The following is a 14,564-nucleotide window of genomic DNA, read 5'->3' as shown; positions in this document are numbered from 1 at the left end:
CTGTCCCTCAAGTGGGGAGATGAGAGGGAGTCGCAGCAAAAATGAGGGAGCCTCAGTCGAAGTTTCAAAAACAAATAGATATTAAAATACTGCATTCAGTGCTTATTTTGAGACATTCATCAGTGCACCGCTTCCAAAGTTTCTTTTGGCGCATTTGCTTGGAAAGAAATTCGATAATTCCGCGAGCCTGGGCTCTGGAACTTGAACTTAGTTAGGGCAGAAAAAAAAAATTTCAGGAAGCACACCGAACCTCTTACACATAACATGTCAAAATCAGGGAGTCCGACAGTAAAATCAGGGAGTAATTTGGACCTCGACTCACTTAATTCGGCACTGGTATTCCCTGATTTATTGGTAATTATAATTTATAGTATGTTAAGCGACGTAATGTAGTGTACAAAATATATTTTAATGTAATATATAGCGATATATAAGTGACAGACAGTTAAGCGATGTATCGTAATGTAGCAAAAAGTACACACAGATTAAGGTGTATTTTTGGCCACACTGACACAACATGCTACACAACTAACCTACACCTAACTACGCACACTAAACTAACGCATACTAGCTAGATCTACCTACACAACTACACTACCACTGAACCTAACCTACACTACACACACTAACTAACTACGCTAAGCACTAACTACGCACACTCACTACGGCTACAACTAATTACGCTACACATAGAACTACCTACCAACTAACACCTAACCTACCATTGGCCTACGCCTAACGTAAAAAGTACTGTATACTTAGAAAATTAACTACACTATCCGCATGAAAGACATTGCCGAGCACGTATCGCCGTGGGACTGAATGCTACCGACCTTTCCAATCACGGTCCGCAGGAGATCTCGAAAGAATTTAAACGCGCATCGTCATTACAGTGTTGCTACTTCACCGCACCCTACTGCATGCAGTGAAAATTATACGGTTTACATCGCTGACAACGGGGGACATCCCGTGCCCAAGGCAGACCATGCAACCTTGCGTGTAGATTTAATCGATCTCTAAATATTTTCAGAGCATGTAATCATTTAACATCATATGTCATATAGAACAGTGATGCAACGTCACATCACAGCACAACTACTGCTGTGCTTACTAGTGGTGCGACTTGCTGTCTACTGTGGTACTACTGCTACTGCTACTGTGTGGTGGCTGTTGTTGTTACTTGCCTATTTGCTACTGTTGTCCTACTGCGCTACTACGTGTTTGGTGTTAACTGGCTAACTGCTGCTGTACGTTGTGTCTGCCTGCCTACTACGTGGTGTTACCTGCTACTGGGCACTGCTACTGCTACGCTGCTGCCACTTGTTGGTGCACAGTTTGCACTGCTGGTTACTGTGGTGCAACCCTAATAGTTGTATATTTACGTGTTGTGTGAAAACTATCGCGGGCAACGCACCTTGATATCTGGCCGTGTTAATAATGAGCTATCCGCTGCACCAAGCACGAGAAGAACCCTTAACTGCAAGTCCCGCGTTCGCGAAAACTCCAGCTTCTCGCGTGCCTACTACCCGATGACGTAGACCGGTACATCCATCCCGGGTCGACTCTCTGTCAACCTCACAATCTGAAGACAGGGCAAACCAAACAAAGCTGCTTTCATTGCCTCTTCATAGTATGCACGTGGTGTATAACCACCTCACGACACACACACACACACACAATAAAACGCAATATTTACCACAAAAAAATGTAATAATCATGGCAGTGCTGACACCCTGGTACCAACACTGACACTGCAGCAACGTGAACTATATGTCAATGGCAGAGTCAACTGAGACCTGTTCCAAGGGGGTGAGAATAAGCAAGATTGCCAACACATATTGAAAGAATCTATTTCTGCCATTCAAATTTATTAGTTGAGGGTCACGTATGACCGCCGAGTGCTAGGGGTCCGCATGGCCCCCCACCCGCGCCAATTTTTGATTCTGAGAGCAATTCCTCGCATTCTGGGGTCAAATAATACAATAAATGACAAAAAAATAACAAATAATGACCAAAATTTTTTGTGAAATATCGTGGTTTGATACAAACGGGTAGTGGTCAAAAGAAAGAAATCGTAATAAAAACAGCAAAATCATCAGGTTGGCATCTCTCGGATTAGGCTTACATCAGCAAGATCTACCTTCGAACATTTCAGCGGGCTGCAGGTTACTTCGACAATATGCATGTGAAGCGGCTATCTCGTGCTGTGTGCGGTGCTGTTTGGATGCAGACGAATGTGATTGCCATGGTGTGGAAACCCACGAATGCTGGCCTTGTGTCGATGTCCCGTCATCCTAGACACAAACACAACACAATACCACATGAAGACATCCTGAAAATTATAAGTAAAAAGTAGATAAATTCACACATAATTCTAAAGAAACTGATCAATACAAATACAACTACTAATCTAACTTATCTCATTAAGTTAATAGCTCAGCAGAGCAATGGTTCTACAATGTTTTTGTCGACAAAACCAAATTAATATCTGTTTATTGAGGTTAGCTTTGTACCTTTGACTACACCTAAACCCGCATGGACAGAATAAGTGTAACAGTAAGTCAACTGAGTGAGTACTTTAACATTACAAACGCAGCAGATAAGAACACTATTACAGTACACCAAATCTATATCCATGAATTCTGAAAAACTCGAAAAAGCCGCAACGAAAACCGTTTTTCTTGAATGTCCGTCTGCACACTCCAAGCCGCGTTGGCTGCACAAGGTCACTTACGAAATATTAAGGTTGGCATTACTTGCATACATATTGACTGTATCCGTACAAGCATCTGGGCCGCTATAAAAACTTGTTTTTATTATCTAGCAGTAATTTCAGTGTTCAGAATTAAGAAAATTCCCGAATCCCAGAACCGTTCGTCCCTAAGGGTTGTGGATAATAAATTGTGTACTGTATAATCTATAAACACTGAAACCACGTGGCTATCTACATCTATCTCCAAATCGTGCTCGCAGGATTCGGAAGAGCGGTACTCTCACGTCCGAATGTTTCGCAGTTCTGAGGAAGTGTACGATGGTCAGCTGCACCGTCCGCGAGACTGCGGGGATGTGCGGACGGACGCGCTTGCTTACGTGATCGTGTCGACGATAGCCAAAGCACAGTCCACCACCAGCATGAAACTTCTGAAATTTTCAACACAAAAACCATGATAAAACAGAGCAGTGCAAATAACAGTATAGTAACTAGTCAGTAGACACCAAGTCATTTCGTTAAGCTAAGAGCATTAAATCAAACATACTCAAAAACTCAATTGATATACTAAAAATATTTATTATTCATTCTTTAACTTTATCGACCCTTACTTGCCAACATTTACCTTACTTGCCACATTTACCTTACTTTTCCACATTTACCTATTACTTGCCACAATTACCATTCACTCCACAATTTACACTTATACTTGCCCAATTTACACTTACTGCACATATTACTCTTTACTTGCCACATTACCTTTTACGTGCCACATTTACCGCTTACTTGCCACATTACCTATCTACTCCCACAGATAACCGTACTTGCCACATTTACCTTTACTTGCCACATTTACCTTTACTTGCCACATTTACCTTTACTTGCCACATTTACCTTTACTTGCCACATTTACGAATCGTTTTATATCTGTCACAGTTTGCCTACAAACCTTAGAATTTCACCTGATAATAATTATCACAGCCATTTGATCAAATAATTTTATGAGTAAATATAAAATGCGACAACACGAAAAAAAAGAGACACTATAACCTTAATTATGTATTTATTATACATTAAAGAATTACTAGTATCTTTGCTATGTTTATGGCTGCAATGGCCTTCCCGTGATTATTATCATTATCACTAAGAATTACTAGTATCTTTGATATGTTTATGACGGTGATCACCATACCTTCTTCTTCTTCTTCTTCTTCTTCTTCTTATTATTATTATCATTATCACCAAGAATTACTAGTATATTTGCTATGTTTATGGCGGTGATCACCATGCCTTCTTCTTCTTCTTCTTCTTATTATTATTATTATTATCTCCGGGAACTATCGGTACCTTTGGTATGTTTGTCGCTGCCACGCCCATGTCTTCAGAGTTGAGGAACAGGTGCAGGGTTCCGTCGGAGCACACCATCACGCCGACCCGTGTGTTCGCCTCGATGCGCTCCAGCGAAGGCGCAAAGTTCTCATGTATCGCCACATTGTTTTTGCTGACCCGCGACCCTGATATCACCCAGGTGACCTTTGACCTGAGGTCGGCGAGGTGCGAGGCTGTCGCGGGCAGGTTTTCGCGCGGCATCGACTCGTTGATTGCATACGTGGTGACTCCGATCTTCATACAGCCTGCCCACTGCCGCGAGACGGAGTCGATCTGAATCTAGAAGAAACGACGCGAATCTCTTTTACAACTATTGACGCATTTGTTAATTATATCAAGAGCGTATATTAAGAAAGAGAGCGTACAACGGTGAAATGCTGAAACCATGTTGCAGTATTAGTCAAATTAATAAACTTTCCCCATTTTATTTATCGAGATACCTGCTGACTGCCTCTTGCTTTGAGATAACTTTGGGAAACCTCGCGTGTTTCCGTCAATGACTGACAAATGGAATGAATGACGTCTGTTAATGATTGCCATAGCGATGACCCCCACCTGTGCCCACCTCACGCTGGATGTAGTAACCTCTGTAGTACTGACGTAATGAGTCAGCGCTACCATGGCGCTACACAGCGGCGACCGGAAGCAACACACTGGCCACAAAGCGACTGTCGCAGCAAACAGGGATCTCGAGTCGGTTTTCGGCAATTGGTGCTGCTGCTGCTACTACTGCTGCTACTGCTACTGCTGCTGCTACTGTTGGTGCTACTGCTGTTACTGTTGGTGCTACTCCTATTGGTGTTATTATTTAGGTTGTGTGTGGAAAACTAGTCGCTGGTCACGCACCTTGACGCCGTTGTGGAATATTGAGCTACCCTGCACCAGCCACGAGAGACCCTTCACTGCAGGGGCGGTCGGTGGAAGCTCCAGCTTCTCTGGCGGTGTTCCTACTACACCGATGACTAGACCGGACATCCATCCCGGGTTGACTCTGTCAACGCTCACCTGAACGACAGGGAAACCAAGTAAGAGCTCTTCATTTGTCTCCTCAATATTATGCACGTGTGTGTATAACACACACACGCATGTACACCCACGAGCACACACACACACACACACACACACGCACACGCACACGCACACGCACACGCACACGCACACGCGCGCGCGCACACACACACACACCCACGAGCACACACACACACACACAACAAAAACCAAATACCACAAAAACCAATATTTACACAAAAAAGATGTGTAAATAATCATGCAGTTGGCTGACACCTGTGACCAACACTGACGTGCAGTTAACTTGGAACTATGGTCGAATGTCAGATGGTCAACTGATCCCTGTGGTCAGTGGTGAGATTAACTCATCAGCAGAGATCTTACCTCGAACAGTTTCAGCGGCTGCAGGGGTTTACTCGACAGTATGATGCCATTGTTGTAGCTGGCTATTCTCGTTGCTGTGCGGTTGTTGTTGGACAGACGAATGTGATTGCCATGGTGGTTGTGAAACTCCACGAATGGCTGGCCTTTGGTGTCAATGTCCCCTTCATCCTAGACACCAAGACACAACACAATACCACATGATACACTGAAAAATTAGTAAAAAGTAGATAAATTCACAATAATTCTAAAGAACTGATCAGATACAAATGACCAATTACGTAATCTAAACCATTTATTTCCATTTAAGTTTAATACGTTTCCACAGAGCAATGGTTCTCAATGTTTTTGTCGGTACAAACCAAATTAATTCTGTTTATGTGTTAGCTTGGCACCTTGACTACACCTACCGATGGACTAGAAATTAGTGTGCAGTAAGTCACTGGAGTGAGTACTTTAACATTACAACGCAGAGATTAAGAATCACTATTACAGTACACAATCTATTATCCGAAATTCTGAAAACCGAAAAGCTCAGAAAACCGAGTTTTTTCGTGAAGGTCGTCTGCACACCAAAGCTCGCGTTTGGCTGCACAAGGTTCGCTGCAGAAATATTAACAAATAAAGTGTTTGGCATTACTCATACATATTGTACTGTACCGGTACAGCAGTGGGCCTCTTGAAAACTTGGTTTTCATTACTAGCTAGTAATTTTCAGTTTTTCTAGTAATTTAGAAAAATTCCGAATTCCAAACCGTGTCTGGTCCCAAGGGGTTTGGATAATAAATTGTGTACTGTATAATCTATTAAACTACTGAAACCACGGGCTATCTACATCTATCTCCACCGGGGCTCTGCAGGGATTTCGGATGGCGGTACTCACGTCGAATGTTTCGCGTTTGAGGAAGTGTACGAGTGGAGCGCCGCCGCGAGGACTGGCGGGGATGTGGGTAATGGACGCGCTTGTTACGGTGATCGTGTCGACGATGCCAAACACATCCACCACAGCATGAACTTTCTGAAAATTTCAACACAAAAACCATGATAAACAGAGCAGTGCAAATACATATAGTTAACTAGTCATAGACACAAGTCAGTTTCGTTAAGCTAAGGTTAGCATTAATTCAACATACTCAATATTAACTTTCATTGAATTATTATTAATAAATATTTATTATGTTCATGTCTTTAACTTTATCGACCCTTTACTTGCCACATTTACCTTTACTTGCCACATTTACCTTTACTTGCCACATTTACCTTTACTTGCCACCTTTACCATTCACTCCACAATTTACACTTATACTTGCCCAATTTACACTTACTGCACATATTACTCTTTACTTGCCACATTACCTTTTACGTGCCACATTTACCGCTTACTTGCCACATTACCTATCTACTCCCACAGATAACCGTACTTGCCACATTTACCTTTACTGCCACATTTACCGTTACTGCCACATTTACCTTTACTTGCCACATTTACGAATCGTTTATAATCTGCGACAGTTTGTTTAACCTAGTGAAGTTTTACCCTCTGATAATAATTATCACAGTCCAATTTGATCAAATAATTGTTATAAGAAATATAGAAATGCGACAACACGAAAAAAAAAAAGACACGTCCCTTAATTGAGTTTATTATACATTATAAAATTACCGGTATCTTGCTATTTTTTATGTGCGCAATGGCCACGCCTTCCCGTGGATTATCTAGTCATATCAATAACCAATAATTAACTAGTATATTTTGAATATGTAACTGCGTGATTCACCATGCCTTCTCTTCTTCTTCTCATATTATATATTATCTCTGGGGTAAATCACACTCAGATCAATCAGGATATTATCACCATGCCTTCTCTTCTCTTTCGTCTCCTTGCTATTATATAAATCTCCTGGAAACTATCGGTACCTTTTGGTAAATGTTTTCGCTTGCCGACCCCATGTCCTCAGAGTTTAGAACATCAGGGTTCCGCGGTCGAGCACACCATCACAGCCGACGCCGTTGTGTTCCGCCTCGATGCGCTCCAGCGAAGGCGCAAAAAGTTCTCAATGTATCGCCACATTGTTTTTGCTGACCCGGGCGACGACTGATCATCACCTCAGGTACCTTTGACCGAAGGTCGCGAGTGAGGGGCGTGTCACGGCAGGTTTTCACGGTGCGGCATCGACATCGTTGTATTATGCATACGTGGTGACATTTGGCCGGAGCTTGCATACAGCCTGCCCACGTGCCTGCGAGACGGAGTCGATCTGAATCTAAGAAGAAACAAACGCGAATCTCTTTTATCAACTATTCGATGCTAATGTAATTATATCAAAGCGATATTACAAAGGAAAGCTACACAACGGTGGAAATCACTGAAACCATTTGCAGTAAATTAGTGAATAGAAAATAAACTTCCCCCATTTATTATCGAGAATAGCCTGCTGACGCCTCTGCTGTTGAGATAACTTTGGGAAACCTCCGCGTGTTCCGTCAATGATTGACAAATGGAATGATATGACGTCGTAAGATTGCCATAGCGATGACCCCCACCATGTGCCCACCTCACCTGGATTAGTAACCTCTGTATACATGGACGTAATATCAGCCGCTAACCAAGCGCTACCAGTCAGCGGGGGCGACGCGGGAAGCAAACAGCACAATTGGCCACAAAGCGAGCTGTCAGCCAGTCAAACAGGATCTGCGAGTCGTTTCGCGCAATAATCACCTAATTTCACCTGCTCATTATCTTCAGCGAGGAGGCACCGGATGACAACGTTTTTATATTAATAAGGTTAGGACAGTAATCAATAAACGCAAAGAATCGTCAAAATGAAACGGCAAATTCTATATACTAATACTAGTGCCATACATGGTTTCAGGGCATTCACGCGTTGTAATCTTCCATTCTTATATTCGCTCTTGATAATATATATATATAGTTTATTGGACTCAGGAGCCCAATTGGAAATCCAAGAAAGGAATCACTTGTGATAAATGGTCCATCGCCTTGTTTTTTCGCGTGCGTCAAAACAGTAAAGAAAAGGTTGTGGCAGGCTGCGACAGTGTTTTTGTCGAGTGGCGCACCACCGATTTTTTATAAAGTAATAAAATTAAAATAAAATCTAATTCATGTTGTTGTGCCTTATTAATTGTCGTGGAATCAGAGATAATCAACAACCACGGATCAAGATTATTAATTACTGATTCACGAATTTTAAAATAGCTTGAAAAATTTAACGACCGGGAGGGGACTCTGGACTCTAACGGCAGCCGGGACCAGCCATGTCGCACCGGGAACAATCCCGGTACGACGGAACACTTGGATTTTCTATATATATATATTAGTATATCTGTAAGTTAAGGAACACGGCCCACGCATGCACACACACTACAACCCCGACAAACCCACAACCATGCACGCACACTAGCATGCACCACGAAACACACGCAACGCACATACACACAAAACACGCACGTGCACGCACAACGCACATACACAAACACTAAACTCACCTACACCCAATCACAAACCACGCAACGCACGCACGCCACGCACGCACGCACGCGCGCGGGCGACACGCACCGCACGCACCGCACGCACGTCACGCACAGCCTCACGCACCACGCACCGCACACACACACACACACACAGCTAAACTCCCACACACAACACAAACGTGTGTACCTCAAATATCTCGTCGAGTCGCATCGGCTGTGCGCTGAACACAAGCCCGTGGTCATAGCTCTTACTGCGGATTGCCGTACACGCACTGTTCTTCAGCAGTATGTGTTTCCCACAGCACATGCTGAATCGATGAGAGATCTCTGCAATGCACAATGAGTGATCACTCGGTGACCATGTCGCATAAATTAACCGTGACCTTACAAAATCTAAGCAGAGATGCCAACACATATTTCGTGCAATCTGTAGTTTCTGGCTATCAAATTAGTAGTTTGAGGGTGACGTAGTGACCCGAGTTTGTTAGGGGGGTCCGGCATGACCCCCGGAAAATTTTTTGATTCTGAGATGCAATTTCCTGCATTTGCAGAGAGTCAAAAATGACAATAAATTGACAAAAAATGACAATAATTGACAAAAAAAAATTCTTTTTCGATCACAGTGAAATTCGTAGTTTGATACAAACTGGTCGTAGTGGTGCAAAAGGAATAGAAATTCGTATAAAATACGGATAAATCGTAGTGGTTGGCATCTCTGTCTAAGGGTCCCCTGGTCAAAATGTAACCCAATAAATGCCACGTTCCACTCTAGTCTATTCCACGCTTTTTTACGAGGTACTTTATTATCTTATGGAATCTGTGAGATGCTGGGACGTGAATAGACGTTGGAAATTTTTCAGACTTTACACACAGTGTATGCTTTACTAGTGCCGTGTTGAAACATTTGTACTTCATGCAGAAACTTGACTGAAGAGTGCAACCTCATTTCTGCAGAAAATGTGTCAATATAATAACAGGGTGCAAAATTAACGGGAGTCCGGAGTCAAAAAACTCCCTGATTTACTGTCGGACTCCCTGGTTTGACAAATGCAGGAGTCCGTGTGACTCCCTGAAAATTCTGCCATACTAACTCGTTCGTTCCAGAGCACGGCCTCGCGGAATTATCGTATTTTTTCAGCGAATATCCAAAGAAAATTTGGCAGACGTGCATCGTATAAATCTTCAAAATAAGCACCTGCGTTATTGTTGTTATGCTTTAGTTTTGAACTTCAGACTGCGGACTCCCTCATCTTGCTGCGGACTCCCTCTTTTTGAGGGCAGGGAGTCTTTTGGACTCCCCTGTTCAAAAGTTAATTTCTACCCCTGTAATAACGTAGGATTATTCTGCAATGAGTCGGCGCGCACCTGTGATGAATGGCACGGAGGGTGGGTCAGAGTCTATCGCAGCGCGACTGTGGTTCTCTGGCTGCACCCTGGTCGTCTCACTCTTGATTGAAACCTGCGCGCACTGTCCGTACAGATCCACAACCGCATACACACCTGTGCTGGCAAAATTAGTAATATCATTGACACACAAAACGCAGATGACGAGACGATATTTCCAATGGGATGAATAAACTCGGTGAATTGAATAAACAAATGAATTATCGAGAGCAAAATGCCAATGTGATCGTTCAAATGAATCAAAGCGAAACGACAAAAACGGCACTGGGTAACTGGGTAGATAGAAGTCGCACCTGAGGGAATGTCAACGCAGGCGACGCCCATATCAGCACCATCGACGTAGTAGTGTAGCGTGCCATCACTGAGGCGGGACATACCAATGCGCGACCCCACAGTGAGCGTGTCAAGGTCACAGGCATAGCCATTTCTGATGGTCGACCCATCCTGACAATGAAATGGAAGATTCGCTTTGAAATTATAATTATTGTGATGTAAATACATTACTATTCATATGTAATATTCATATTCATTCATGTTATACATTCTATTTACAGAGAATACACCTCTACTGAACAGGACAGGATGAAGGTTTTTCGATTTAATATAAATAAGATAAACATTATGAATTTCAAATTGCATCAAACTGCATTTTCAATACAGTTACCACAATATTATAAGTGTACCTAGTATATCTATTCCTGATTAGTACAGGAATGAAAATCATGCGCTAAATTAAATAACGGACAAGAACTGCTCTTCCTTTGCAGCAACATTACAGTTTTTGCATAGCTTGTTTTTAGCTTGCCTTTTCCGTCTTTGCCTAACCTACGCCCACACGCTCCGTTTGCCCAATTTAGACCCCTTTCTTCTCTTTGCTCAGCTTTTTTACGCACTATTAACAATGCACATTAAACGAAAAATATTAACGTGACTTTGTAAGCTACACATCTGCACTGACCGATTATCTAGAATCGAACCATCGCCTGACATCAATGGTTTTACAGGCGGCTATTGCTGACCCATGTAGTTTTTTTACTTGTAATTTTGGGTATGGACCCATACCCTACAAATATTTTTGGGTATGCAATTTTACCCTTTTACACTCCTGGCAGAAACCCTGTGGCGTCCATCGCTGCCCCGTGTAATTTTTTTACTTGTAATTTTGGGTATGGACTCATACCCTAGAAATATTTTTGGGTATGGAACTTTACCCATTTACCCTCCTCAGGGTATTAGCCAGGAATGAGTAATGTAGGAATGCAGAGAAAAATTATTTGGGAGTGAAATTTTTACAATGTACACGGCTTTAGAACAATATTTTAGGCCGTGCTACGCATTTTTTGCCGTGCAGTTTCCTCAAAACTGACCGTGCAAATCACGGCTGCCCGACTAATACGTTTACACTCATGGCAGAAACCCTGCTGTGGCCATCGCTGCCCCGTGACCTCACCTGCATGATGGCCGACCCGCTTAGCATCCACGTCTCATAGTCGATGTCCGTCATCGTGTTGGGGAACTCCAGCTCATCCGGTTTGATCGTCGTCATGCCTGCGACGCAGCGATGAGAGAGAGAGAGTGAGAGTGAGTGAGTGAGTGGGTGGAAAGAGAGATAGAGAGAGATAGAGAGAGAGAGAGAGAGAGGAGGGAGGGAGAGAGAGAGAGAGAGAGAGAGAGAGAGAGAGAGAGAGAGAGAGAGAGAGAGAGACAGGGCGCGAGAGAGCGAGAGAGGGAGAGGAAGATCTGATTATCGATAGCTAGTGTTATAGCCGAGAAATACATACGTACAGGGGATCGCCGTGTCATGAACGCAATCAGTTCAGTTTTCGCTCATAACTTCAACTGCATCGATTTGTGAAACGTTGGTTTTGGTTCATACGTGTGCGTTATAAGTCGTAGAGTTTGCAGATATTAAATTAAATATAAAGTCAGGGCAATAAAGTCCGGATCTTCGTGAGTCAAATATTTGTAAGTCTGGCACTCCCTGTATTTAAAATGCATATGAGTGTCATCACAAGAAGCACGAGGGAGAGCAAATGCAACTCCGACCACTCGTAATCACAGTGTCCTTCTAAATAAAATGCGAATGAGTTCTGCTGGGTCCACACTCTAACATCGCACTCACCTGCTTCTATAGAACCAGACCATCGCTCAACCATCTTCTCAATCATGACTTCGAAAACCTCTCCATCTCCCAGAGGACGATTTGACATCACGATGGCATCGTTAAACTCACCTGCATATAGAAAACACAGTTAACTCACCTGCACATAGAAAATGTGGATAACTCCCGAGCTACTGACTCGATACTTACATGCACACATCGCTGCGCAGGCAACGACCTTATTAAGATTGACATTCTCACTCTACCATGGGTATCCAATCGAAGGAATCTTCTCAAATAAGGGTTATGGGGGTGCAGTAGGGAGTGTGACGGGTGGAGGTACAATCGGGCATAAGTCGACACTTTCTTGATGGTCAACATTGCCTAGCCATTATAAAAGTCCTCACTCAAGAGCGAGTTCACATGAATTGCACTGGTTACCTTTGGTGCCTCTACAGTTACACACATAAATACATTTAGCCGTCACCAGGAACTCATGTGTCAAGAGGTACTGATATGGTTGAGAACCACCGAACATTTACACAATTACTGCCACATAGATGCACACACTTACAACCGACATCAAAACTTGAAACATTAGGCATCATTGCTAACCGTGTGCGTTTGGCCGGGAAGCGGTCAGGCCTCCTGCGGTGATGACAGCATTCTTCCCATGCTGCTGATGGAAAAGAAGCTGAGATGCCTGCGTGGAGGAGGAGTTCACCGCCTCCTCTCTGTCCGTGCCAACGCTACTGCTGCTCGTGGTTGTTACCTTAGCAACAGGAGGCAGGGGAAGCCCTGCAAGTGATGCAGATGTACGTAGTGTTTAATGAGCTGAAGCAGAGTTCCTCAGTGAAATGAACATGTACGCACACACATACACATGTACACACAGGCCACTTCCCCGCACACATGTAACGCGACACACCACCATGTACACAACACAGAAAGTGGCAGATGTCGGTGCGGGGTCCCACATGCATTCACCGGCGCACACACACACATATGGCGCACGCACATGCCACATGTACGCACTACACACCCACCACACACATTACGCATGCTCATGCACACACACACACATCAGAGCCCACCATAATTCTATCCACATAGCAGAGAAGCCGTCGCTATACACAACGCGCCGAGTGATCGAGCGAGATGAGCTCCGCGCTGCCTGTCCCCATATGAGGTCGAGACACCGATAAACAGGTTCCGGTATCGTCGCGGCTGCGCGTCCTCCTGGCTGTGCGCGTTGACATAGAAGTGCAGAGTGCCGTCCGCCTTGCGTCATAACTCCTACCATTTGCTCCAACCGTGCGAAGAAGATCGCTCGTTGTGTTTGTGTTGTTGACAGCGTTCCCGAATGACAGAGTGAGAGGCTCGAGCGGTCCTCAGCCGCTCTTCACTCAGCCATCGAGCGATGGCCATCCATCACCAAACCCTGCACACGGGCGCCCCCCTCCATCACCACCTCACAACGTTGGCGGCGCCCCTCACTCCATCATACACCCTCACACGTGCCGCCACCCTCCCTCATACACCACCTCGAACACGTGGCGCCCCCTCCCATCATCACCCTCACACGTGGCGCCCCCTTCCATCATGCACCTCACTAGAGTGGCGCCCCCTCCATCACAACCCCACCCTGTGCGCCCCCTCTCCATCATCACCCTCACGCGTGGCGCCCCCTCTCCATCATCACCCTCACACGTGGCGCCCCCTCTCCATCACCACCCTCACGCGTGGCGCCCCCTCTCCATCATCACCCTCACGCGTGGCGCCCCCTCACCTTCACCACCTCACCGACGTGGCGCCCTCCTTACATACACCACCCTCACGCGTGGCGGCATCCTTCCCATCATCAACTGCGTCCGCCCTATGAGGCATGCCCTTACTCTCCATCTACCACCGTCCCGTGGACGCCCTCCTCATACATCTGTTTGGCTGACGACCGTCAAACACAAACTGAAACGGCGTGCGCCCTGTGGCCCGGCTCGTCACATTCCCCATCCACGGCACTGCTAACGGCGCCTTTGTAGAATTTCGTGACGTTTTTTATTCAAAGTTTTGGGTGGGAT

At 44.5% G+C, this 14,564-nt stretch overlaps 1 protein-coding gene across 1 annotated transcript in view; it reads right to left on the bottom strand.

Annotated features, from left to right (window-relative positions):
- Positions 1 to 14,564, bottom strand: part of LOC106810304 (neuralized-like protein 4) — a 46,591-nt gene that overhangs the window by 15,182 nt on the left and 16,845 nt on the right. Inside the window, exons 9-18 of the mRNA XM_014813609.1 lie at positions 13,102 to 13,296; positions 12,508 to 12,618; positions 11,836 to 11,933; positions 10,679 to 10,829; positions 10,347 to 10,481; positions 9,169 to 9,308; positions 7,715 to 7,753; positions 6,372 to 6,506; positions 5,492 to 5,659; positions 4,946 to 5,104 (exon numbers count right to left, since the gene is read on the bottom strand). Coding sequence (XP_014669095.1) covers positions 4,946 to 5,104; positions 5,492 to 5,659; positions 6,372 to 6,506; positions 7,715 to 7,753; positions 9,169 to 9,308; positions 10,347 to 10,481; positions 10,679 to 10,829; positions 11,836 to 11,933; positions 12,508 to 12,618; positions 13,102 to 13,296 — 1,331 coding nt within the window. The remainder of the gene's footprint in view (positions 1 to 4,945; positions 5,105 to 5,491; positions 5,660 to 6,371; positions 6,507 to 7,714; positions 7,754 to 9,168; positions 9,309 to 10,346; positions 10,482 to 10,678; positions 10,830 to 11,835; positions 11,934 to 12,507; positions 12,619 to 13,101; positions 13,297 to 14,564) is intronic.

This window comes from Priapulus caudatus, unplaced genomic scaffold (genome assembly GCF_000485595.1).
Source record: "Priapulus caudatus unplaced genomic scaffold, Priapulus_caudatus-5.0.1 Scaffold430, whole genome shotgun sequence".
Classification (NCBI taxonomy): Eukaryota; Metazoa; Priapulida; class Priapulimorpha; order Priapulimorphida; family Priapulidae; genus Priapulus; species Priapulus caudatus.
This window is presented reverse-complemented; position numbering and strand designations above follow the sequence as displayed.